This window comes from Megalops cyprinoides, chromosome 23 (genome assembly GCF_013368585.1).
Source record: "Megalops cyprinoides isolate fMegCyp1 chromosome 23, fMegCyp1.pri, whole genome shotgun sequence".
Taxonomy (NCBI): domain Eukaryota; kingdom Metazoa; phylum Chordata; class Actinopteri; order Elopiformes; family Megalopidae; genus Megalops; species Megalops cyprinoides.
The window spans coordinates 11,901,066-11,928,444 of record NC_050605.1 but is presented as its reverse complement, the minus strand read 5'-3'; the positions used below and the strand labels follow the sequence as shown (position 1 = coordinate 11,928,444).

General features: G+C 46.3%; 1 protein-coding gene across 3 annotated transcripts; it reads left to right on the top strand.

The window, feature by feature from the left end:
* Positions 1-40: 40 nt before the first annotated feature.
* On the top strand, positions 41-27,214 carry strip2 (striatin interacting protein 2). 3 transcript variants are annotated; one of them, XM_036518074.1, is made up of 22 exons: positions 41-110; positions 4,660-4,729; positions 5,116-5,190; positions 11,506-11,640; positions 12,008-12,128; positions 13,686-13,754; positions 14,289-14,395; positions 14,894-15,021; positions 15,560-15,748; positions 16,112-16,162; positions 17,689-17,921; positions 20,098-20,163; positions 21,277-21,340; positions 21,972-22,043; positions 22,151-22,225; positions 22,464-22,561; positions 22,872-22,998; positions 24,133-24,233; positions 25,012-25,078; positions 25,283-25,387; positions 25,603-25,807; positions 26,343-27,214. In XM_036518074.1, exons 1-22 carry the CDS (start codon positions 90-92, stop codon positions 26,591-26,593), a joined length of 2,430 nt encoding a protein of 809 aa, XP_036373967.1. In that variant the 5' UTR covers positions 41-89; the 3' UTR covers positions 26,594-27,214. The 3 variants fall into 3 exon arrangements, with proteins under 3 accessions (XP_036373967.1, XP_036373965.1, XP_036373966.1); XM_036518072.1 differs by having other exon boundaries at positions 54-200; XM_036518073.1 differs by lacking the exon at positions 16,112-16,162 and having other exon boundaries at positions 54-200.
* Positions 27,215-27,379: the final 165 nt, after the last annotated feature.

Below are 27,379 nucleotides of genomic sequence, written 5' to 3'. Positions count from 1 at the left end.
TGGAATCCTCAACTGGCGTCAATGTGACAGTTTTCTAGCAGTGTATTCTAATGCCCTCGCTGCGGTGAAAAGTGACCAGGATTTGGCAGATGCAGGCGGACGAAATGGAGGTACCTATTAATAATATTAATAACAGCAACAAACAGAAGCCTCTTCCCAAAGTGAAAGAACTGTTCAAGAATCAGCGAAAGGATTCGGAGGTAAATCCGAAGAACCCGTGTCCAGTTTGTATTCACGCCGGCAGCAGTGTAATCGGGAGGAGGAGGGGTTGGTGCCGGAGCATTAAACGCCCGTGTCAACCACCTCTTTAGAAAGCATGCTTAATCAGAGTTGATATTTAGTGACAGTGCAGGCTACTGCCAAAAATATATGTATGAACCTGAGATCACTCAGTGTTACGGGGCACCGTCTGCGACGTTCTTCGTGGTCGTGATCCATGGCTTCGGTTAATGCTGAACGCCGAGCCGATGACTTTTGAAGCGAATTTCACAATTAACATTCTGTAATTTTGATAAAAACGCAGTCCGTCGTTGGCGTTGTCGCTGTCGCCGTCGTCGTAGTCGTTGTTGTTTGTTATTGTTTACATGGACACATCAGTGCAGATGATCTTGGAGGGAGGAAAATGCTATATGATCATCATTCACGCCGCAATTGATAACACAGGGAGTATCTTATATTAGAATTTGTGGTACAAATATATGGGAGAGTGACCGGTCGCGGCTACCTTAACATGCAATCTCATAAGTTGAATAATTATGCTATACATTTTACAGAAATGTGAATAGCAGTCCATAATTGTAATTATGACCTATTTGTTCAGACACTGATGTTAAAAAAAATTAAATAAAAAAAAAATAAAAATGTGCATTGCACCACATGCATTTAAACATATTTCTTTTGCCTATTTACCTTAGAATTTATTGTTGGAAATCCCCATGTTTTGCTTCAACGTGCTTCTGTTAAGCTTTTGAAATGTCAACTGATAATTCATTCTGACACTGAGAATGGAAGGAAATGCATCTTTAATTCACCCCTTGGATATGCAGCCCAGTTATATCTTTTCAGAAAAACCTAGTGCCTTTTGAAATCGTTCAACTTGACTTCTCGTTCATGTATGATGAGCACAGAATTTTTACTTATTTATTTGTTTTTTGATAAAGAATTGGTGCACCTTGGTCTCTCCAGCCTTAGTATTCTAGGGCAATGAAGAGATTCACCGCTATGACAAATAACCAATTGCAGACATGCTTTTAATGTTAGGTGCTGTGGAGAAACACTTGACTCTGTTGCAGACAGGTGGAATCTAAAGACACACCTTTGTGTTTATAGGGGTCTTTCCAGCATGCTCGAACAACTGGCCTCTTAATCACATGCCCTGGTCCCTTTTTTAGCTGTTACAGGTCTGAAACAGCCAGTGTAATCCAAGTAGGTTTACCTTAGTTGTCTTGGAGATACCTTCTCTGTGATGCATGTTCAAACTGAAATTTTGTATTGATGGGCACATGCTATTTACGACTCACATTGGGCAAATGCCCCACTGGTTTTCCTCTCTGACATGGTGCATTACATTTCTGTACTGAATCCAGCTTTGCTTTTTGCACTGCCAGTTGCATTATTATTAGCAGTAATCTTGCAGTTGACTGGGCCAGAGAAGCCTGCTGATGCCCAAGGGTGGCCATGCTGGATCAGTATCAAAATGCTTTCCTTTATAGATCGCAGCTTTGAAGAGCTGTCGAGTACAACTGTGTATTTCTCCTTCAACACTCCATATTTTCTCTTGCTTTTTGACATGGAGTTGGTCGCTTTGTGATTTTAATTGAAAACTAGGTTCGCCACAGACAAAATATAATGAAGCTTTTTTTTCTGAAATTGACAAGCTATATAATTTGTACAGGGGACTGGAATGGCTTGGCGTAGTTAACTTTGAATTGATGGGATTCAGCATATCTGGAAGTAAAAAAAAATGCCTTGCAGAATTGTCACAATAGTGTCACCTCTTCCTAATGTTCCCCTGTGTGGCTGTCCAGGAGTTATCACTTTGTGTATAACTGAGCTTTGCTGACCTGCTGCCCTTTCTAACAAAAGCATTAGTATTTAAAGTATTCATAGCACAAATGTTAAGCACAGTTACTGAAACATTAATGACTTATCAGGGCCAAGCAGTTGTAGAAGCTGCCAGATTGCCTTCCCTGAATTCTTTCGCTAATTGACACTCTTTTGGTCCTCTACTAGTCTGGCCTTTTTTTTTTCTCTCCGGCCGTCATACCCTATAAAGCTGAGAGAATCTTCTCTTGAATGTTTCGAGAAATTGCGGGGGTGCAAGCGTCGCCTCCCCAGTTACAGGGGGGAACCCCTCATGTTGTGCTTGTTCCAGTGTGTCTAATTTGAGTGCTCTGCGTTCTCCACCATCTGTCCTTGCAGACAGAGTGATTGTGTGTTTTTGAGAGCGAAGCCCAGCAGCTGTTTTTCTGGATGGAGGAAGCAAGATGGAGTCACTGTGCAAGAGGGCATGCTCTTCGCTCTTGGATGATGCGGGAACCTGTTTCCAGGTATTCCTGATAATGTAGACAGTTGATACCAGATGCAACAGGTATCACGCTGAAGCAGGTTCTGTGGAAAAAAAAAAGAAAAGGAAAATGAGAATGTATTGATCAGAGCTCAGCATGCTGTTTTGCTGTGAAGAAGGTTTGTTGTGGCTGCTCTTCTGATTGAGTTCTCATCTAGGTCATCATACTCTCAGTGAGTACTTTACCCTTTGCTCTCAGCATGCAGCTCTAGACTTACCCTTGGCAACATTTTCACAGGCTGATGCATGGTTTCTGGTATTTCATGGTTACTGCTACTGCTGCTGTGTGCAAAGCTCATGCTCTAAGGTTCCCTGATTTTAAAGTGCAATTTTGTAACTACAGTTAGGTAGTTAACTACCAGAACTGAATTTGAACCAGGGGTTTTAATCTTAATCTTTTTTTAAACCACCAACACTTTACCCTGCAGTACAATACATGGTAATTTGTGTGTGGTTCATAGTTTCTTTAAAAATCATAACTTAATCTGTGAAGGGGAGTTCATGTTTCAGAAGAATGTTTTCTTCAGAAAGTGCTGTCGTCTTTGCACAAATCTCATCACAAGGGCTCTGGTGACTCAGTGCTCTTTGCAAATAGGATGTTTTGCATTATCAGAACATGCAGTTTATGGAGAGCCATGTGATGATATATCTCAGCCAAGTTATACACACAGAAAACCAGCCAAACCAGTAGGGTAGGGCCATAACATGCCAAGTGCACCAGCTGTTGTTTGTTTCAAATGTTATATTTAACATACCATACAGCCAAGTTCCTGAACCTTTGTGCATTCAAAGACCATGCAAAGTGACAAAAATTGCCAAGAAAATGAATCTCACCAAAATGTACCCTGGCAATCCTGTGATGTATTTTCACCATTCAATTGAATGATCACTTGTGGATACCAAACATGTTTTACTTGATTATTGTACAGACCTAATTTTTCAACAAAATTGAAGCTCCTCCATAGGTCACAAAGTTCAGCTTCAGCGTGGGTGATGACCGGTGGAGGTAATAAATTCTAACAAATACCCTATTACAGTGAATGTGAGTTTGAGGCTTCAGACAACTATTTTTGAATGCTGTTGTTATTAAATGCATAAGGAAGTGCTGCACATGATGGTTGCATTTAAAATTAGTGCAGGGTACTCTTTTTTTTATTTTTATTCTCTATTTTTAACTATTTTACTTTTAAGATGCGGACAGGTTTAGGAAAATGGTTAAAAATGACTGGCTGTCATTTCTGAAATTTTGTCAAAACCAAAGATGAGTGGGCCACAAGATTGGTACATCGGTATGGCACCGGTGACTGCGTGTTCTTCTGGTCTTAGATGTTAGTGGGCGAAATGACGTGCTGCATTGTTGTCTGCAACAATGCGACATAATGTACGAGTCAAAGACAAATTTGATTGTGTAACCTCCAATTTTGGACTGTGGCTTTAATTAGCTGTAATTAATGTGTTCAGAATTTGAAATATGGAACAGATTGTCCTGTCTAATGATACAGAATGCGAGAGAGATATCTGGAGTGCAGTAGCAATTTAGCATATCTAGAGTGGTGTTATTTGTAATTGTAGATGATTAAAGGAGTACAGGGAAATCTGGCTTCCTCTCATTAAAAATCACCCCAAGTACTAATAATAGTGGACTGTGTGCCCCGTATCCTTCTGATTCTGAGAGCTCAGGTTTCAGCTTTTGGGCACAGTGTATATGAAACACACTGCCGGCTTCAGTGGAGCTCGTTCCGTGCCGTCTGTGCCAGGCAGCGCCCAGGAACGCAGACGTATCTTAGGCCCCCAAGGGCACCGACTAACCATGAGGCGAAGTTAATGTCACGACGCGAGCGCTTTTTGGTTAGCTGCGGTTAATCCACTCGGGAAAGTGGGGCACGTTGATTCCTGCGCCCTCTTGTTCATCTTTTCCGCCCCGGAAAAAAAGGGGTCGCTTTTCCACGCTCGCGCGCTCAGACGACGAGAAAACGCTCCTAAAGCGTGCGTTCGCGTGAGAGGGTTTTGTGGCGGAAGGTGACGTCCGTGCAGCTGCAGTGCAGTGGGAGTCCCCCGGACGCGTGTCACCGCTCTGGGCCTTGTTGTTTCAGGGCTCGGTGGAGTCGCCCAACCTGGAGTTCGAGTATGGGGACACTGACAGCCTGACGGCGGAACTCTCCGGTAAGCTCAGCAGTACCAATTTCTACGAGCGTCCTTACCTGAATAACAGTGGTCGCTGTTATTTGTGAAAAAGCATATTCCAAATGTGAAGAGTTCAAGCACAGACTAACCTAATGCTCCTAGATATAGCAGTGTGATAAGTTGATTTTGAACTGACTGGATTAGTTTCCCCCTGTCCAGGAGACTATTACTGTTATTATTTTGTCATAGTCTAACACAGGAAAGGACTAAGCAGGGCGCTTGCCTGGGACAGCTGGCAAGTTCAAGGTGCAGCCACCTTGGACGCCTCTCTGATGTCATGTCATCTCTCTCTCTCTCTCTCTCTCTCTCTCTCTCTCTCTCTCTCTCTCTCTCTCTCTCTCTGTCTCTGTCTCTGTCTCTCACAGAGCTCTACAGTTACACAGAGGAGCCGGAGTTTGGCCTCAACAGGGATTGCTTTGAAGAGGATTTCAGAAGTCAAGGTACACTGGGTCAGGCGGTATTATCTTTCAGGGGAACAATCCGCATTTGTCCACAGAGCAGAACCTGTTGACCACCAATGCTCCGGGATTTTGAGACACTGCTGCTCCTTCTGGTACCAGTGTTGGTTTTCTGTTTTGTATTTTAACTCTTGTGGCAGTGGAAATGTTACCCAGTCAGCCTAAACTCATTTAGCCTTTTTTTCTTCGAGGTGCCTTTCTACCACTGTTAGTCAAGATCCTCACAACCCTGTAAGAATGGCAAATAGAGACGTGTGAGGGATACAGTCATGTGATTCTGTGTGAGGAAAGGAGGGAGAGGTGTGAGGGGTCTGCTCACGTGCCTCTGAGGAAAGGAGGGACAGGTGTATTCGGTCTGCTCACATGCCTCTGTGTGATCCCTGGGAGAGGGACTAAAGGAGCTGATTAACTGAATGCTCCCAGGTGTAACATCTCCACTTGTCTGCAGCTCGGAAGAGCAAAAAGCGAACAGTCAGCAGTGCGCTGCAGAGCTGTGTGTGTGTGTGTGTGTGTGTGTGTGTGTACATAGGTCCCTGGTCAGTACTAGCTGTGTGTTTAGTGCACATGCCCAGGGCTTACTGAATGATTTCTCTGGCGAATGGAGATTAGCCTCTCAAGGGACGCTTTGCCAATGTTTGCCAGTGTTTCTGGCTGCTTGGCTCTATAAACAGGCCATATTTGCAGCTGCAGCTGTGATACACGGTGAGAGAGCAGCATCTGTACAGAGTAGAAAGCACCATGAGACTGCTAGAAACCATGGTGTCTATGTGCATGAATAAGGAGAAACCATGGCACCTGTGTGTGTGAATAGAAGAAACAATGGCACCTGTGTGTGAGAATAAGGAGAAATCACGGCACCTGTGTGAGAATAAGGAGAAACCACAGCACCTGTGTGCGAATAAGGAGAAACCATGGCATCTGTGTGTGAGAATAAGGAGAAACCATGGCACCTGTGTGTGTGTGTGTGTATGTGTGAATAAGGAGAAACTAATGGCTCCTGATTGTGTATGTGTGAATAAGAAATCATAGCACTTCTGTGTATGAATAAGGAGAAACCATATCACCTGTGTTCTGTAAGGAAAACAGCGTATTTCAGTCAAATCCTTCCTGTAGCTTTCTGCTGTAGAATGCGGTCTCCACGGGGGCAAGGGCTGTACCTGGTTCAGTTCCAGTGAGATTCATTCACTTCTCTGTCACACCGGGGCATGTCTGACATGGCAACAGTAATTCTACCAGCCCAGCAGGAGAACGCAGGCTCCGTTTCACAACCATTAGTTCCTCGAGCAGCAGGCTGCATCCACACCTTGTGTTCGCCTTCAGAATTATTGATCCCATTGAAATCCATTGTGCTCTAGTTTCAGTGTAGGCCTACTGTTTCCAGTGGAAAAATTTTGCATGTTTATTTTTAGAATGGTGGTCAGGTGTAAACACCAGAAATGCAGCCAGAACTGTTTATTGTGTATACTGTAAGGTTTGGTTGCAGCCTTACCTTATTACCTTGCACAATTTGTTGAGTTGTGGCAGGACCGGGGCTGTCTGCTTGGCATCAGTGCGGCTGAATCATATAATTGCTCAGGGACCACAACTGCCTGCTGGGTGAACAACAGTAGGTGTTAACATGTGTGAACAGTCAGCAAGCATGCCATAGCATTTAATGCAGATGGTTTTCACTCAGCGAATGGTGGTGTTCGTTTGCTTACTGAGTTGTAGGAAAAGCGTCTGCCACTTATGTGCTGTCGCATCTGTATTCTTCAGTCGACTGTCAAATAAACTAGGTGTGTGATTGTGTGTGTGAGAGAGGGTGAGAGCCTGCATGGTGCGTGTTACATTCACGTCTTAAGCACATTAAATGACTTTGGTTTGCCTTTTTTTGAAGGTGCCACTACAAATATTGGTTTTATTGTGCAGTGTCCTTGGGTGACTTGAAAGGCGCTCTGAAATAAAATGTATTATTATTATTATTAAATACATCAAAAGAAAGGTCTGTTTGTTCTTGTGCCATGCTAGAAATGGGTGCTTCTGTATGGCATCTGGGGAATTCTGACTGGACAGTTGAACCAATCACACATATTTGTGGGTATTTCAGCATAAGTAATTGTCTCAAAATGAACAAAAACACATACATGAATTGATATTTCCTGCTCTCCCTTTAACACTGAATCATTTATTGTCTGTGTCAAATGTTACCAGTGTTTGAAGTGCACACCTGGTGAAGGTATATACACATAAAAGAAACACATTCTGATCCGTCTGTCTTTCCGCCGCCCTGACTTGGCGAGAGCTGTGGCCGTGAGATCTTAAATCAGACGGCGTATGCACCCTCCTGATCGAGAAACCCCATGCTGAGCCTTGGCTTCAGAGCCTATAGATGTAAGAGATCAAAGACGCTATCGCTTATAAGGCAGGATTTAGATTTGAGGTCTTAAGTGCTGAATTTCTTAAATCTTCAACAGTAAAACAGAGCTGCCCTGTGTATTGTTGACTGGTCTGTGACATTTTGTATTATTAGACAACATGTTTTGTCATTTCAGCTTTTATCTTTTGTCCGTGACCTGTTACAACTCAAAATCCTGAGTGTCAGAGTGTCTCTCGAGAGTCTCAGAGTCTGCATTGCAGTAATATAATAGACACTGTTATGAATAAAATGTCTCCTTTTCTGTGTGAGCGGTTGCAGAGCTCTGGTTGTTGCCATTCGCCAGCATATTAAGGTTAATCTCTTGGAGTGGAAGGAATGTTAGTCCAAGCAGAGAAAGCTAGTTGTTTGAAGCAGGGATATGAACTGTTAATAACAGGGATTTTAGTGATCAGACTGAAATCCTTCGCAGCGCGCTGATCCCTTTCTCAAGACTCGGAGGCATCAAGGAGATCTTCGTTACAGTTCTGTCAATAGGACGTCCAGGAGGGAGCCAGCACTGTAGTGTGGAAGACTCCCTTTGAGAAGTGCTAACTCGACAAGGGCATAGCGCAACGATCAAGGATATTGAGAAGGGTGGGGGGGAGGTTCGATAAAGGCATTAAAAGATTCCTTTTACATCAGGGGCAAAGCCGCCATGTTGACAGCCAGGCCAAAGCTGTCATCTCCAAAACCATATGATGTGTGTCTGGTGTATAGAGCTATGGCTTGGCTGTAGCAGCAGGATCTTCACACAGACCACATGCCCAGAGGAAATGGAGCGGTTATCTGAGGAAAACAGAAGCATCTCTCCGCCGGGCCTGGAGCCCGCTGCTCGTTAGACATATGTGCGGTAATATCGGGATTTTTATTGCATGGCCTTTCACTCCTACTCTCGCATTCAGTCGTCGGTTTCAGCCATTAATTTCACAGTTATTATCAAATTGACTTTGGGGACATAAAGAGTCCGGTGTAGAATTGTAATGGTTTGTTTATCTACATTGTATGCCTAGCCGCACACAGCCAAAAATAAGCTTCAGGCACACTTTTCTCCAGTTAAGTAGAATTTATACATTGTGACAGCTCTTGTTTTATGAATTCTCAAAACAGTTGGAGCTCGTTGAGATTGAATAGTTACACAAGCTGGTAGAGCTTGTTCGGGCTTAACCAGATGAAATTGTTTCCTTGACTGGGAAAACTGTAGAAACTGTCAGTGTTTATCTCTCCATATACTGTAGCTGCATGCAAATCGCTCCTAAATAGATGCTGTACAACGTCGGCATTGTTTTCTGTCTCTCTTTTTCTAGATTGATCCAACGCCTGCAAGCGATGACCTCAGTTTGACATTTCACCTGTAAACACTCTGGTGCCGTGTTGATAGCGAGATATAAAACGCTTGCAGTGCGTGTTTATTCGTTTCTGTTTTCCCAAACTTCCTCTCAGCTGCCGTGGCTGCAGATGGAGAAGTGTGAGAGGCCTGTGAGCCTGTCTGAGCTGAGATCTCTGGAGACAAGAGTGACTCTACATTTCACATTTCCCTCTGTTAGAGATGGCTCTAAGCCGTGTGGAACAGCGATGGCTGGCGAGCAGCAAAATACACAAATAAATAAAGTAGCGAAATAAACCGATAATGGTCCTGAATCCGCTTTTCAAGATTAACGATCTTTCTAGTTTTAGTAAGAGTCATCCTTCAGCATCACTAAACTTTAATGTCTGCTGTGGTAGTGTTAACTTTTACTACCACATTAAACTTTTGTGTCTAACGTGGTAGTGTTAACTTTTTGCACCTCCCTGTAAGACATTTTCTAATTCTAATTTGTAGTACAACAGAGATTGGGATACATAAAATCATTTTAAAAATGATCCAACCTCTTTTTGACTACCATTTATTTTTGTCGTAACTGACATGATTTAATCTGCAGTGAGCAGAGGTAATGCTACCATATCAGACACAATTAAGCAACACAGAATCCTGATCTGATGGGTGACCCTCATTTAAATTGGGTTGCTCATTAACTGTGCAAAACAAGAAAAAAATAGATTCAGTGCTTATATTAATGTAGCCACTGGTGGGGAGTGACACTGTGAAAGTCGATTCCTGGGCGGTGGGGGGCGCAGAGTACAGGAAACTTCATCTTTGTAGTTCAGCCATTTTAAGTAGCTTGGAGTTCATGCCCCTTAGCACCACGTATTGGCATGTGCCTCTTGGGGAATTAGTCAAAGCTGTGACATTGAGCACTGTGACTGTATAAAAGACCCGAGAAGAGTCGTGCAGATGCCAATAACTCTTTACAGTTGGCAGCGTCAACGGAGACCACGTCAATAGTGTGCCACAGCTTCAGTGCTCTCCTCGGGACGGACTCCAGGTGTTAGTGGGTGTGTGTGTTCATTGAGCTGGCACAACCTTCAGATCCAGTGTCCACATACATTTCATTATTGGCATTTTGCAGACGCTCTTATCTACAGCGACTTACGCAGGCTGCAATTTTTCCATGTTATCCATTTATACAGGTGGATATTTACTGAGGCAGTTCTGGGTTAAGTACCTTGCCCAAGGGTATAGCAGCTGTGCCCCGGCAGGGAATTGAGCTGGCAAACGTTCGGTTACAAGCCCTGCTCCTTACCACTGTGCTACACCGCCGCTTCATCTGCACATACAGGCAGTGAACTGACCACAGTCTGACCACAGCAGGACTCAGTGCTGGAGAGAAGCCAGGTGTCTCTTCCGTTCGCTCGCCGCATCAGTCTTCCCGAGACAGCGCATCTTCACTTTCCCTTAAACCTGATGGCTTTGATGAAATGCATCAGCGCAACGGCTCCCACCTGCCAACCGCTGCATAAAGTCTTTGCACAATGAGCTGTCAGCATGCGTTTGCATCTCAATGTGCTGCAGTACTGAGAGCGTCCCCATTTATTTCGTTTTTTTTTTTTTTTTTCTCCTGTGTGCCACAGTTCATCAATGCCAAATCACTTTTGCATCCTCTGATGTCTATCTAAAATAATTGCTTCTAATTTTAGTGTTGTTTTTCATTTAGGGAGAAATGATTTATTTTTCCTGGAGTAAACGATCTGTGTTTGTCATAGGAACAATGAGGCATCGCTAAATGAGGTCTTTGGCATTTGCTAAGTAGCAGATTAGTAGTTTAATTGAGGTTCTCAGGTGTAATGTTCTTGTCTGGAGAAGTGGCAGTCACAGGCTGGATGTGTTATGGCAGCGTTGCATTATTGTTGCATATCGAGCAGCAGTGTAGCATAGTGATAAGGAGCAGCGCTTGTAACCAGAAGGTTGCTGGTTCAATTCCATGCTGGAGCTGCTGCTGCTGTAGCCTTAATCAAGGTGCTTAACCCCGAGTTGCCTCAGTAAATGTGGTTGTGTAAATGGATAACAGGTCAAAACTGTAACCTATGTAAGTGCTCTGGATATGAGTATCTGCTGAATATTGATAATGAAATGTAACACCAATAGTGTTGCATACGTCAATAGTGTCAGATTTTGCAGATGCACATGGTTTACATGGAAAACAATGGTTATTTTTGATATTTTCTGATCATGCAATGTAAGGTAATGCGTGATGAGGAGTAGGGTTCACTCTGTTGTGCCATTTCAGACACTGTTCTCTTCACCAGTGTAGCCTGTGAGTCCTGTTTTGTTTGTTAAACTTGATACATGTTTTGTAAAACCACGAACAGTTAAAAGGATCCACATCCTTGTGCATCTCAGCTAAGCTGTAAATGCCCCGCAGTGTTTATTTTGGCTGCAGTGAGTGTGTTTTAATGAGGGAGGCTGAGCCTGGGAAATCCTCCTCGCGTGTAAAAAAAAAAAAAGAGCCTCGGCCAGGCCCTCAGAGGCACTCTCACAGTCACATGACCTCAGCCCCCCCCCCCCCCCCCCCCATCTCTTCCAGTGAAGGGGAAGAAGTGGGTCGAGCTGGGCCTCCCTGAGCAGAAGGCCTACGTGATGAGGCTGCTGGACACGCTGGAGGTGACCAATCGGGAGAAGAGGCTGAAGGTGGCCCGTGCTGTGCTCTACCTGGCTCAAGGTAATGAGGTTTTGGTGGTGGGGTATTAATTTATTTTTATGGTTTAATGCACTCCTGTCTCTACTAGCTAGCTTGTACCCCTGTCTGGCCAACTGACACTTGGTCATGCAGCACTTCTAACATTGTTGACTCCTATGTGGCTTTTTGCTTGTGTTGTTCTCTGCCTCACTTTGGATAGTCACTTTGGATTAAAGCGTCTGCCAAATGGATAAATGTAAATGTAAATGTGGAGCAGCACCCCACCATGGCTAGGGCGCTGCTCAGCGCTTCTGAGCCACTGAGAAGCCTCCTGTTGGACACGGTGATGGTGATCACATCCCAGACGTTGAGAACGGGACCTTTTCCTGTTTCCCTTGCTGTTTCTCAGGGGTATTCGATGAGTGCGACACAGAGGTGGACGTGCTCCATTGGTCCCGGCACAACATCTTCCTGCTGTATGACATGGGAACCTTCACTGCCCTGCTGGAGTTGCTCAGCATGGAGATTGAGTGAGTTCCAGATGCCTGCTCCCCTACAAACACACAAAACATGTTACAGCGCAGTGCCCAAGGTTTCCCGTAGCTCCTTTTTTTGTACTGCCCCGATCTAGTGACTATGATGTATGGTAGTATACTTGGCTTCCCTGGTCTAGTCGGGTTGCACAAGTGGTAGGGCTTGAATAGTGCTGAGCTCACACTCACTGGTCTGGGAGTGTTGTTAGCCAGGTCTGACACTGTCACTCATTCACCTTGAATGGATATACTTCTGTTCTTTTGTTCTGGAAGTCACTCTGGATAAGTGTCTGCTAAATGAGTGAAATGTCATGTGATTCCCCAAACTCTTGTGCAGAAGTCTGTTAGTAGCTCCTCCCTGTTAGAGATGAAAAATACAGGAAAACACCAGAAAATACATGGATAGTGTGATGGTCTATTAGCCAGATCTCCCCCCCCAGCCCCCACCCCCTCCTCTCCACATCCCTGAGGGTGCCCAGAAAATCAATTAATGCAAGTTTTATTACAGTCATTTTTTCTGTGTCACTGCTCGTCAGCTGTTTGCGTGAGGTTACCCCACTCCCGGAGGCAAACCCAGCACTTTGATCAGTCTCTGAGCTCTAATTTACCATCTCGTATCACGAAATTACAATTCTACAGGATATCTCCGTCTGAAACATGTTCACTCGTAAGGTAAATGTGTCCGGCCCTCAGCACCCTGTGCTGGGAAGGCTCTGTGCAGTTTATTTCCTGAGAGTTGTTGTCCTCCCGCACTGGGAAGGTGAGGTCACTACGAATGAGAGCAGCTGTGAGTGAGGGCAGGAGTGAACCTCACCCCGGGAGGTGCTCTTTGTAGAGTGAGGCGGCAACTCTGAGGCTATTTATAGTAGCCCCCCCCCCCCAAGGGGCCGCTTGGAAACGGTGACATCATTGCTCATTTTAGGGAACAGCTTCACGGTGAATATTGTAGAGCTCCCCTGCGGTCCTGTTTAATAAGAGAGCTTTGCCAGGGCTAATTCTTACCTAGCGCTGGAGTGGCACCTTAGTGCCAATGTGTCTCCACAGATGAATTATACATACTTCATTCGCGGGAGCTGGACTTCCTGATTATTCTGCTACCAGCAGATGTATGCGATGTTGGGGACTGGCAATTCCCGTTGCCACTTGCCCCCCCCCCCCCCCCCCCCCCCGGCCCTTTCCCTCAGCTCCGGCTATGAAGCAGCAGCTCTGCTCCCTCTTGACATGGGCAGGAAAAGCACAGGAAGTGTCTAATCCCCACTTCAAACACTCGCAGGGAGCAGTGTGGTGCAGGCCTCATCGACTTCCCGTCAGGCTTTAATTCGGGCCTTTGTTCTGCACACTTCCCTCCTTTGACTACAGCACTCTCCTGGTCCACGCTGCCTTTCCATACTTTAACACACCTGCTCTGTCAGTAAGGACCTGAGAACTAAGGGCGTTTATATTGAAAAGACTTGCGCAATTCTGAGATGGAACAGTACCAAGTAGGGTGCCCTTTCTGCCTGTACCTTATCTCCTTGGTTGTTCGGTGTTTAACAGACTCTCTGTGCTTTGTAGTAATAACCAGGCTTGCAGCAGTGCGGTGAGGAAGCCAGCCATCTCACTCGCCGACAGCACCGAACTCAGGTGAGGACTCGCAGACGCTGGTTACCCCCAGGGGCCCGGGCCAGCCTCTTCTGGCAGCCCCGTCACGCTCTCTCCCAGCATTCACCTCACACATCCCAAACACCTGAACGCTGCAGAAGGAGAGAGTGATTCACTCCCCGGTTCAGGTGAAGAAATAATTGCACGCAAATGCGCTCTGACCTGTTTTGACATCTTGTGTGTTCTCGTCTGTGCAGCGACATGTCTCTCACCTAGAAGTTGAGCCAGCGCTTTTTTTTTCCAAGCAGCTTAACACAAGGCTATGAAAGTCAGCACTTTTCCACAAACCTTCATTAATTACTGAGCGAAAAGGGAGCCCATAGTACTCCATTTAAAAGGAGCCTCTAATGTAGGCTGTGTAACTAAAATTTTCTCTAATTGCCCTCTGCATCATGAGAGACCACTGGCCCCATATGGCACTGCGAGAGCTTTCAGAGTCCTGAGGTCTCTGGCGGAGAACGTGATCCTGGAGGCACTTGGCTTCAGTCTCGTCTGCCGTGTCTTGTGTTTCTGCAGGGTCCTCCTCAGCATCATGTACCTGATGGTGGAGACGATTCGCGTGGAGACGGAGGACGACCGGCCGGAGTGGAAGACCGCTAGAGAGACCTTCAAGACAGAGCTTGGTGAGAGGGGCCGGACGCTACGCTCTGTGAGGTGGAGTTGGAGATTGCATGAATAATGATCTGAGGCTGATCTGTGCTCTAAAACAACCTCTAACAACATAACCTTACAGAGGCCCAGTAGCTCTGGTAAATGTGGCAGTGTCAGGAGGGATAGAAAATCACATGAGATATGAAATATAAACATATAACATGGCAACTATGAAGGAAGAAACTGGAGGAAGGAACACACAGATGGTTTCTACCTAGGAAGAAGAATGATGTATTGTCTTACATGGTAATTGGTAGATACTGTACTTTGTTGAATGTGGCTTTTAGGAAGCTCTGCAGAACTTCAGAGATCATCAGTTTCCATGGGAATGTGAAGTGCCACAGGAAAGTGTCTTCCAGTCAAGAGTAGAGTCCTTTGATTGCTTCAGCATATGGCATCGCCACCGATAGCGAGATGTCCCATCGCTCCCTGCCTGCCCCGCCCTCACACTGTCACCCCCCTCCCGGCAGGGTCCCCTCTGTACAACGGAGAGCCCTTCGCTCTGCTGCTCTTCACCATGGTCAACAAGTTCTGCAGCATGAACGCGCCCCACTTCCCCATGAAGAAAGTGCTGCTTCTGCTCTGGAAGACCATTCTGGTGCGTCCCACCATCAGTCTGCTGTCTCCGCTCGGGCCATTTGTTCTGCTGTTGGACGCGGTTGGCTCCTCCTGTTCTGTAGGCTTTTCGAGCAGTTGGAAACGTGTGTGAGGAGCATCACGCTAAGACGGGGGATGGGTTTAGCCGATGTTTACGGTCGCCCGGCTACATCCAATCTGAATGTTCTTATGAGTAATTTTTTCAGTGGGAGAAAGGTTGCATTTTCACCATTCTGTGCTTGTGCATTTGTGTGCGTGCGCGTGTGTGTGTGTGTGTGTGGCAGCAGTGTAGTGTAGTGGTAAGGAGCAGTACTCATAACCGAAAGGTTGCCGGTTCCCTGCTGGGGCACTGCTGCTGTACCCTTGGGCAAGGTACCTAACCCAGAATTGCCTCAGTAAATATCCAGCTATATAAATGGAGAACACGTAGAAAATATTAACCTATGTAAGTTGCTCTGGATAACAGTGTCTACTAAAAGTCAATAATGTAAGTCGTTCTGTGTGCGTGTGCATGTGTGTGCCTGCGTGTGTGTTTTCAGTTCACCCTCGGTGGCTTCGAGGACCTGCAGGAGATGAAGGTCCGTCGGCGCGAGCGGCTCAACCTGCCCCCCCTCCCGGAGGACAGCATCAAGGTGGTGCGCAGCATGAGGGCGGCCTCGCCCCCCGCCTCCGCCATGGAGCTGATCGAGCAGCAGCAGCAGCAGAAGAGGGGCCGCCGCAGCCGCAGGGTAACGCCCCGCCCCTCTCCCCCCAACCCCCCTCGCTCCCACCCGCACGCCCCCCCCCCCCCCCAAGCACGCCTCACTGCCCCCCCCCCCCCCCCCCCCCCCCGACAGCCGTAGGGCCCCTACTAACACCGCAGACAACGCGGACACACACACGCAGACCACTCCGTCTCAGGGAACCCAGCCCTGTGACTTTCTGTAACAGCACTGCCTGACTAGAAAGCCAATCCGTGTGTGAACTGCAGATAACTCCACTCTAGTCCCTACCCTACCCCATCAACGCTCCACTCAACCAGCAGTCTAGGGCTTTGTCTGCATAATCGTCTCTTCCCTGGTGCTCAACCCTTCTTCCTTGTATTCCTACAGACGGCCTTTGTTGATAGCTTGGAAGGAGACAGTCCCTTTGCCAGGAAGCAGGTCTTTACCCTCATTCCCTTTTTTCTTTGCGCGTTTCTCTTTGTCTTGGGCTGGTCTTGCACCCCTACCTCCACGGCAGTTTGGACAGTACGGAGGGGACTGACGGACAGGGCTGGCTGATTGTGTCATGCAGGCTGCTTTCCCACTGTTGGAGCAGATACTCCAGCCATCACTGTAGCTTTCCATCTCCTTCAGGTTTGGCAAGAGTGCACTGGCCACCTGCTTCCACTAGCAGAATGACTGTTTCATGGAACCGGAGCCATGTGTCATCACCGCTCTTTTTTTCACTCCTCAAACCACACCATGTTATATAACGCTGAATTAACGCAACCCATGCCTGATGCCTGCATTATTGTTTTACGTTCACACGTTTCCTTTTTTTTTTTTCTGTTGTTGCCGTTTAATTTCCCTGTGCCGATGGTTTCAATTGAAATTGGAGTATTGGTTTGATTAGTTAACTGTAATTGGAATGTGTAACCCTGTGAAGTGTGTCTCCTCCCTGGAGTTGGAGTAATATTGGCCCCAAATTGCCTTGGAGATTTTGAAGGGTTTCTGTTCCACTTATATTGGAGTCAAATCTTATGGTAAGTCGGATGGACTTTTTAATTATTGCCTGATAAGCATTGCCTGTAAGTGAAACTGAAAGCTCTTTTAATAGATTTCGCGAAGGGGCGATGTCAGCACTCCCCGGTCTTTGAATGCTGATTGGTGAATGGTATGTGATGATGAATGTGAATGAGGTGGTGAAGAACAGATGTTTGGGGGGGTCAGGGTGGGGGATGGGTCATCACAGGGCAGTTTATACATATCTACAAGCAGTAAAAAGAATAAGAATCACCTTCCTGTCATCACTTGCCTCCCAAAACCAAAAGCTTTTAGCCGCACTGTGGAACCCAAGTACACAACACGGCAGAGAGGCCAAAACGTGTTGCCACATTCAAACGTGGCCTGAAGATGTAGCATTTTGATTTGGCCTTCTACAGGTGATCGCCCTGCAGAAGTTGACTGATTCTTCATACTCCCTGTTTTGTATGAACCAGTGGGTCTTCCATGTTTGTATGCACCTTGACTGCCCTGTATTCTGGTTCACTCCTTTTTTCACAGATTTTCAATATATGATTTAAAAAACTGACTAATGAAATTGACTCCTTATATTTGATTTGCTTTGAGTTGAGTGAAAAGTGCCTTATAATTACATTTCATTTTATTGTCATTATTATTGCTATTACTGTAATTTGTAGTGTTAATAATATTTGCTGATTTTATTCAAAGTGGGAATACTAACAAAAGTAGCATGGACAGTCACGGAAATTTCACAAGTGTTTTGTTTCGTCTAGTGAAAGTCCTTAATCATTTACAGAAGGCTCATGGAAAAGATTCACTGAAACGAATCTTCCCTTGTGTTTTTCCCCCCGGGTATAGATCAGGGTGCACACAGAGGCCCAGGCAGCCTGTGGCAGGAGCGTGGGACCAATTCAAATCCGTGGTGCTTAACTGTCTCCCCTCCCTCGCTCCCTCCCTTCCAGCCCCTGGTGAAGCAGGACAGCCTGGACACCTACAATGAGCGCGACCCCTTCAAGAACGACGACGCGCGCGACGAGGAGGAGGACAGCGACGAGGCCGACAGCGGCATCGAGGGCGAGGTGGACCCGCTGGACCGGGACGTGATCATCCAGCCCCCGCCCCCTCTCCCGCTGCTGCGTCCTCCAACTGAGCGGCTGTCCTTCCCCAAGGGCCTGCCCTGGGCCCCCAAAGTCAGGTAGGACGGCTGACGTCCCGGAAGACCTGCGGCCTGAACATGTGCCCAGAGACCCAAGCCCCACAGATCTCAGTTTAGAAGAGAAACCGGGATCTCATTGGCTGTCTATTTACCAGAGGAGACCCGGGGGTTAATTAACAAAGCAGGATTAAGCAGGTCAGGATCAGATCAGGTTTTCTGGTTTGGGATAGCCAGTCCTCTGTTAGCTCGTTAATTTTGTTTCAAGGAATTGGATTAAGATTAATATGATAAAGTTAACTGAAGTCAGGCTTCTCAATTTAGCATGTGCACCAAATATTTAAAGAGGTGTAGAGTTTAATGATTGATGGTTGTAAGTGGAGGACAGTGCCATGAAGGAAGGAAGACGTTTTCAGTCCATTTCAGGGCTAGATTTGAATAGAATAATGTGAGGATCCCAATTATATGTAAAAATGGCAAAAGGCAAGGCAGCAGCCACCACAATATGTGGTAGATGATCCCAAGTGATAATGCCAATCACATTATAAAATTGATTTATGTCCCTAATCTAGTTAGAAGTGTATCAGGGAAATTGCTAGCAAGCCAGCCTCTTGTCATTACAGCACTTACACTTTTGTGATAAACAAATTTACCACAGATTTCCAATCCATCACGGAGTTAAAGGATGCCGTTCCACTCATTTCAATTTGCAATGACTTGTGATACCAGAAACAATCCCTCTTCAGGTGAGGTGCGCTGTTTAACAGAGAAAGAAACAGCCAAGGCTGATGAAGCTCCCCTCTCTAGACTGCCTATTAAATGAGCCCGATTCTACTTCCAGCTCATGTAGTGAGGACGAATGCCAAGTGAAGGAAGTAAGGGAACATCAATCAGAGATGGAGAGGCAGTGAGTGATGGAGTGACTAACTACTGACTGAATAAATGATTGACAGGCACACGCGCGCACACACACACACACACACACACACACACACACACACACACACACACTTTGTTTTCTCAGGCTGCTTCTTCAATTCACAGCAAAAAAAATCGATAAAATAAAGGAATGACTTTAATTTTTTTACCCTTACAAATACTGGATGTGTTCTTATTTTGCATTCATACAGCTGCTGGAGGGTGTCAGTACAAGGTTTGAGCTCCTCACTCAGAGGGTCATTAGTTGGAATTCCATCTAGGGCGCGACAGTTGTTCCTTTCGGCATCGTTCTTTACCTCAAATAATAATTCAATGCAATTAACTCAAATATTTGAGTAAAAATACAACAGCATTCATGGTTTGTTGGCAGCGATAGTAATACTGTGGTGCTCATGCCATTCCATCTGTGATCATTGCAGAGATTCTCTCTACATCCTCATCCTATTCTTGGATGTAATGCACTTAATTCTGGATTGTGACGGGAGACCCACTGCACAGAGAACCTAAATTAAGCCTCATACAGCCATCTGGACGCTCTCAATAGCTGTTTATTCGCGAGGGTTTCCGTCTCGCGTTCGACAGACTCTTTACGGTAATGGAAAATAGGAGCCCGTAATAACAGAGGGGACCAGAGTGACATCTCAGGTCCCTCTCAGCGAGCGCTCAACGGCCCCCTGTCACAGCGATGAGATGGCACCCATCACCGGGCTGAGGACGAAGGCCTGGGAGACATGGCCGCCCCCCGTTCCCACGCGCCCCGTTCACCGCGACACAGTAACTCTCCCGGACGCATTCTCCCTCAGCAAGATGTCAGCCGCGGCCAGTTTGGAAAGTGCCGTGCCTTCCCTGTGTCAGCAGCACCTGGCCCATGAATAATGCATCCCCACAGACAGGAAGAGTGGAGAGTGGGAGATGAAATCTCGGGGCAGATTAACCCCTCCTCATTTCCTTTAAACGTATGCATTATTTACCGGCACGGCCTGAGTCGGCTGCTTTATCCCCGAGCTGGAGTGCAGCGTTCACTAAGCAAACGTGTGGAGATTAAATCCCAAACTCACAGCACAGAGGAGGCTGAGCGTGGGGGCGTGACTGATGGGGCTTCAGGGCTCGCAGTAATGCATGTGCTTAGATCGCCGGGCGCATTTCTGTGCGGCTCCGTGAAATTTGCTCTGGTGGCGCTATCAGCCGGCGGCACGAGAGAGATGCTTATCTGTGCACAGACAGCACGACCGTGTGACAAGAAACTTCCCTGCTCTAACGGACTCTGTTTTTCACACAGAGAGAAGGACATTGAGCACTTCCTAGAGACCAGCAGAAACAAATTCATCGGCTTTACCCTTGGAAAGTGAGTATCTCCCTGTGTTTGAACTGTCATAAGGTCACCTCAGACCTCCACAGGGTGAGCTATTCATAACATTACATTATTGTCATTTGCCAGGCGCTCTTACCCAGAGCGACTTACATGGGTTACAGTTTTTTTTACATGTTATGCATTTTTACAGCTGGATATTTACTGAGGTAATTCTGGGTTAAGTACCTTGTCCAAGGATACAGCAGCAGTGCCTCAGCAGGGAATCATAATGCAAGTAAACTGCAAGTAATCTCCTGTCCATTTTGTGCGCAGTCAGTCAGTGATGAGGATCATGAAGGTAATGAAGAAGCCGTATCATCACACATAAGGTCAATGCATAATATCATGCTGAGGAATTTTACAGAGAAATTCAAAAAGCACTCGGTAAGAGAAGACATCAACACAGCTGTAGTGAGGCGGAGCCGTGCAGGATTTTGGGGGGTGGGGGGGGGGGGGGGGGGGGGGGCATTACGCTGACCATGGTCTCCCCAGCTGTCACAGACATGGCAGACTGCATGCCAATGAGCGTCCTCTGTGCCTGGCACTGTCAGCCGCCATCAATACGCCATTACTCCACTCTGGGCATCCGCTCTGGCACTGCTGACACCCCGCAGCTTGTCCCCTTATGAGAGACCTCCAGATAGTTTTGTGTGGGATGAGGGTAATTTTCCAGACAGGAATCAGAGAGTTTAGTGTATTGAATAAGTCTGCTTGACTCGTGAATTGATCTGCTTTACAGCCAGCAGGGCGGTCTGTGGGCAGACAGATTCTTATCCCTAGGGGCTTGTTTTTCACAAACAACAACAGAATGAGGTTTTATTTTCTTTCTGTGCTGGGGAATGCTTTTGGGATTTCTCAAAAAAAGCTTTAAGTGTTTTGTGGCACTTGCCAAAACAGAAGAGAGAATCTATTTTTCAGTCCTATTGCATCTGTCAGATATATTGTAATTTTCTTTATCTGAGGACCACTGATGTGATAAGATCATGCTCAAAACTGCACTCACATGACGTTGCCACCAGAACAGGCTGAGATAATGCTTCAGATGTCTGGCTTCTAGCTTTCTGCATTGCTTACTTGACAGATGTTTTTCTTTGATGATTCTTGCAGTGACACAGAAACCTTGGTTGGTCTGCCAAGGCCCATCCATGAGAGCGTGAAGACCCTTAAACAGGTGAGACCCAGGGATCTGAATCAGAGTGACAGAGACAGGTTACGCTGCTTGTCAGAGAGAGAGACTCCTAAGTGAAGTGTCTCCTCCAACAGAGAGACTCCTAAATGAGCTTCCTTCTCCTAGAGAGAGACTCCTAAATGAGGTTCCTTCTCCCACAGAGAGATTCCTAAATGAGGTTCCTTCTGTCAGAGAGAGACTCCTAAATGAGGTTCCCTCTCCAAGAGAGAGACACCTAAGTGAAATCACATCTCTCAGAGAGATGTTCTGCAAAGTGATGCTCACTTGCTGTGTATGGACCTGAAGTTTCCCCTGAGAATATTGCAGCAGGTTGTGTTTAAAGTCACAAACTGAAGGGCAGCAGGTCAAATGTACTTTATCTGAGAGAGGATCAAGTCACCTTTGCACTGGCACATTGGGAATCAATTACACAGACAAAGGGAGACACAAACACACTTATTCACTGAAAGAGTGCCCTTTCCCTCTGTCTGTTGACTTTAATTAACATCTGTCAGCGCTTGCTAATTCCCAGACATCTAGCTGCTTTCCCGTTGTATTAGATGTGTTCATTCGATGCTTGCTGTGACACATTGACAGTGGCTCAGTAAATTGGTAAACTGCTTGCTTTCTCCAGCACAAATACATCTCCTTGGCAGAGGTGCAGATCAAGAGAGAGGAGGAGCTGCAGCAATGCCCCATGACTATGGTTGGTAATAGCATTTTACCCACTTCACCGTGTGTCAGTGTGAAAGGACACGTGTTGTTTTCATTGGTTTACTGGCCTCCATCTGAGCCTTGATGTTGATTGGTCAGGGAGAGGAGGAGGTGGAAGACACGCCCACAGAGACCCTGTACTTGGGGATGCTGCCCAACCTCTCCCAGTATGTGGTGAGTGTCTCGGTCCTGTTTTTTTTTTTTTCGTGACGACCACACAGATCCTCTCTCTCAGCGTCCACCAGCATCCATCAGCATGTGTCTTTATACATTAGCAACAGTTGTATTTGAAATATGTACTGGACTCTGCACACATATCTCTGTATGGTTTTGAAGTCGGCTGCCAAAGTGATGGATACAGTACCTACCATGATCATTGCCACCACGATGGAAGTATTTGTGCCTTTTTCAGATAGCTCTGCTGAAGCTGTTGCTGGCTGCAGCTCCTACCTCCAAAGCCAAGACGGACTCCATTAACATCCTGGCAGACGTCTTGCCAGAGGAGATGCCGTAAGTGAGCTGCTTACCTTGGGGTTCCTCCGTGGGTCACTGTGAAAGAGAAAGCTCCTCTAACACACTTACAGCATGGGTTACTGTGAGCACACTGGGTGGTGATACCTTTCCATTTTCAAACCAGACTGACTGATTAAACTGTGTAAATTCACCTGACCAGCAGGCTATTTTCCCATTGTTCCCAAATCAAGTGAAATAAATGCACCAGCTTTTGCACCAGCTTTGATAATATACAGCAAAGAATAGTGCTTTTATTTCACCAACCGCTTTTTACAAAGAGCTGCTTCTATCTCTGTTTGAAATCCAGGGTCACAGTCCTCCAGAGCATGAAGCTGGGGATCGATGTGAACAGACACAAGGAGATTATCGTAAAGGCCATCTCCGCTCTGCTGCTACTCCTGCTGAAGCACTTCAAGCTCAACCACATCTACCAGGTGGGAGCGGCAGCTCTACCCATCATGTCCTGCAGATAGGAGCGCGGTCAATGCACCACTCATCTCCTGGCCGACAGAAAAGGGGGACCTGGAAGGAGCAGGCATCAGGCAGGGCCAGGAATCATAAAGGAGCAGCTTTCCCGAAATGCTCTTTTCATTCAAATGGAAAAAAGAGGGATTTGGGTTCAGTCTAAAGGAGCTTATTTTGCCTGTTATCCCCATGCTGCTAGTTGCTTCAACTGGCAAGGCTGCAGCTAGCGTGCACATCAATACCCCTCAGTGCAGCAATACAGGGTTGTGCTGTAATCGCTCTGGCACTCCACTTGCATTGTGAGGGGAGCTTGTAAATAAAACAGTGTAGTGGAAAATTTTAGAATGTATAATAAATAGCCAGGGGTATATCAGCATACCCATTCCCGCATCAAAACAGCTACACATCCAGAATAAATGGTGTTTAAAGAGCCCTAGTGCAGGCAATGGAGCGGCGCCATCTGCTGTCGAGAAAAGGAACAAACACACCGCGGCACATTGAGAGATAGGCGTATGAACTGTTTTTTTTTTTTTTTTGTTTTTTTTTTAAATCTAGCTGTTCAGATAGCTGTTTAGGGCTGCAGCTCTGATTTCTCTCCTCAGTAGAGCTCGTGAAAGGGTTAACTCATTGATCCGCAGGAGCTCCCAGCAGGCCCGGCAGCGGTGCGCGGCGCACCTCTGGGATCAACCGATTGGCTAAATCCTCTTAGCGGAGCCATCGTTCCCTCCATGGCTCTGGCTGATTAGAAGCCTCCCTCTCTCCAGCATTCCCCTCATGTCACCTCACTGGGTTACAGAAGGGAGGTGGCACACACGTTTACACTGAGAGACGGTGTTTATGTAGTGTACAACAATTGTGGGTGATTCAGCTAGTCATTCATATCTCTAGCATCTCCAGTTAGAAGGAAGCTGTGGGGAAACCATTTTCCCTGCAGCTTTTTGTTTTCATTCTATAAAGTATGGAGAGACTTTGATATGGGAATAAATCTCAACCGTATCATATGAGGGTTCTCTCACAGTTTAAAGGCACAGCTCCTCTGCTGCTGTGCGAACGGAGCGTGGCTCTTAAGACGCCTGTCTGTCTGTTTCCCTCTCTCCCCGCAGTTCGAGTTCGTCTCTCAGCATCTGGTGTTCGCCAACTGCATACCCCTCATCCTCAAGTTCTTCAACCAGAACATTATGTCCTACATCAGTGCCAAAAACAGGTAGGGCTGAAATCAAAGGGAAGTGCCTCTCAGTGGCGGTCGCGCACGCGCCGAAGGAAGTGCGTCTACGTCGGGGTGTTGGGTGCTGTCTCTCACGAATCACACTTTGCGCTCGCACTCAGCAAAAACCAGGTGGCTTTTTCTGAGGCAGTGGGGAAGCCGGGATCTCAGGTGTGAATTACAAAACGATTTTTCACAGTGACGACAGTCAGCCCCATCCCCAGTGGAGGGAGAGGAGGTTGCGCCAATACGGTGCCCAGCATGTTCACAGCATTGTGTGGGGAATAGCCTGTATAAGCCATGTGCATTTGGAATCATTCTGTATTTTGTCATTCTGCAGTTCCCAAGGTCAAATACAGTGTATCTCTGCTCTGTCCCCTAGCACCCTAGCAAGCACTGTATGAAGCTCCACTTCCTTCTATCTGTGAATAATAATTGTTGTTAAGCTGCTCACTTACTCAGCTCAGTCATTTTCTGGCAGGAAATGTATCAGCATCAATGCATTGTGTGATACTTTATGCAAGCCCCACAGGCTCTCCTCCATGAACAGTGAAAAAGGTTAAAAATCTAGATTGTCATTTTAATTTTTGTTTGCAATGGGCAATCATTCAAGTGCTGATCCAAGTAATTGGTCAATAATCTCTTGGGTAAATATTTAAATAATTGAATATTTGGGCTCATTTTCTAATTGGTCAGTAATCTCTTGGTTGAATGTTTGAATAATTGGACATTTGGTTTAATTTTCTAATCTGTATACCTCCTTGGGTTTTCACTGCAGTATCTGTGTACTGGACTTCCCTCATTGTGTGGTTCACGAGATGCCTGAACTCACAGCTGAGAGCCTGGTGAGTCTACACTCTCTAACTTGAACATCAGTCACAAATAAGGCACACGGGCACTGTAAATTATGTCTGAAATCTATGTCTGCACACAACAAGATTTCAACCACTTCTCTCAACCTACTCAGGAATGAGATATATGTGTATGTGTGTTTGTGTTTCTGGTACAATTCCCTGACCCTGTATTCGGCTTTATCTCTATCTGAACAGGAAGCTGGCGACAGCAACCAGTTCTGCTGGCGGAACCTGTTCTCCTGTATTAATCTGCTGAGGATTCTCAACAAACTGACCAAATGGAAGCACTCCAGAACCATGGTGAGGGTGGAGTCGTAGTAAAACTCACTCATACAGCAAATCGCCATGTAATCAAGCATGATGACCCTGTGCTGGTATCTGGAAGCTCCACTGATACTGTTGCAGTGAGAAGGGTGTTACGGTTGTTAAGTGATGAATCTATAAAATGGTTGGAGGTTTATCCCAGTGGAACTGGGCAGTGGTGGAGCTGTTTCTCAGAGTCACTTCCTCTTTAGATGCTGGTGGTCTTCAAGTCTGCTCCCATCCTGAAGAGGGCGCTGAAGGTAAAGCAGGCCATGATGCAGCTCTATGTCCTCAAGCTGCTCAAGATCCAGACCAAGTATCTGGGACGGCAGTGGAGGAAGAGCAACATGAAGACCATGTCCGCCATCTACCAGAAGGTGCGGCACCGGCTCAACGACGACTGGGCCTACGGAAATGGTAAGACTGCAGCCGTGTTAATTCAGCGTCTCACCATCATGCCCATATAGAGCTACCAAAAAGCTGAAGAACAGCGGGAGATATATTTTAGTCTTGCAGTTGGCACAGCATGGAGCAACACCCACTCCGACACACACACACCAGTCCTTGTTCAGAAAGCCTAAATTAATCAGTAGGTCACCCACTTTGTGTACTCAGTGCCACAAAGTTTTTTGTCAACTTTTTCAAATAATTGTGCTTCTGCTATTTCTGCTAAACCGCGTGTCAAGTGGAAGCTTTTGTTCTCCTTTGAGCCGGAAAAGTGAAGTGACACAACATGTCTGTCAGTCCTCATTCGCATGGGAACTGAAAGGGGAGAGGCTCTGAGGAGCCTGTCATCTCTCCCCGTTGGCCCCTGCTGCGGCAGCCGCGTTCGGAACAGCTGCGGCGCCTCCCTGATAGGCCATCCATGTCAGGTATTGTCCTCCGCCAGGGGGAGGCGTGACACTCCGGCAGCTCCGACTAAAAGTGTCGTCTGCTCCCGCCCCTCCCCCAGACATCGACGCGCGGCCCTGGGACTTCCAGGCCGAGGAGTGCGCCTTGAGGGAGAGCATCGAGAAGTTCAACAGCCGCCGCTACGACAAGAACCAGAACGGCGACTTCGTCCCCGTGGACAACTGCCTGCAGAGCGTGCTGGGACAGCGGGTGGAGCTCCCGGAGGACTTCCACTACAGCTACGAGATGTGGCTGGAGAGGGAGGTCTTCTCTCAGCCCATCCAGTGGGAGGAGCTTCTGCAGGCCCAGTGAGGGGGCGGGGCTTAAACCCCCTCCCTACAGTAGGTACAATTCATGTGTCAAGAGCAAGCTGCACCCACACCTCGAGTCACCTTGTGGGTTGACAGTCAGCCCACATACACCACCCAACATGTGCCTACTACTCATCTCCTCTCTTGCATATACAGATATTTACATTACTTTAAAAAATGTTCTTCTTCTGTACCATATTTCTCAATATAGAGTGCTGAAAGTAAAAGGGCAATCCAGTGTAAGTAGATTTACATCATGATTTTACAGTATGTTCCCTCTCATGGTGAAAGAGCTTCGATTTATATTCATCTTTATAGGCTGCCTGCATCCTTTGCATCATTTGTCCAATGCCAGAATACATAATTAGGTTTACAACACTTACATTTCTGTTATTTAATACTTTCCTTTCTCCATCATTGTTGTGATGTTTTTGCATATAAATTATTGTCATTGATTTGACAATAATCTATAATCTCACAGAGAATGGTGGACATAAGATCAGAGGTTTAAAGTATTTAAGCCAGCAGCTATTGCCAACTGTTTTTTTTTTTTTGATAGAAAGGTAGGTACTATCACCATTTTTGTTGTTCCTGGTCTTTAAATGAAAAGAAGTGTGTTATTCCACCAGCATTAGTCCTGTTACAAAATACTTCTATTCATTTTCAAAAGGTTTATGTATATAGTTGTAAATTTAAATAATTGTTACTGGTTATTTTCGATTTAATATATGTATTTATTTGAAACTTGTACAATCACTGTGCTTTAGTGTCAATAACGACGCATAGT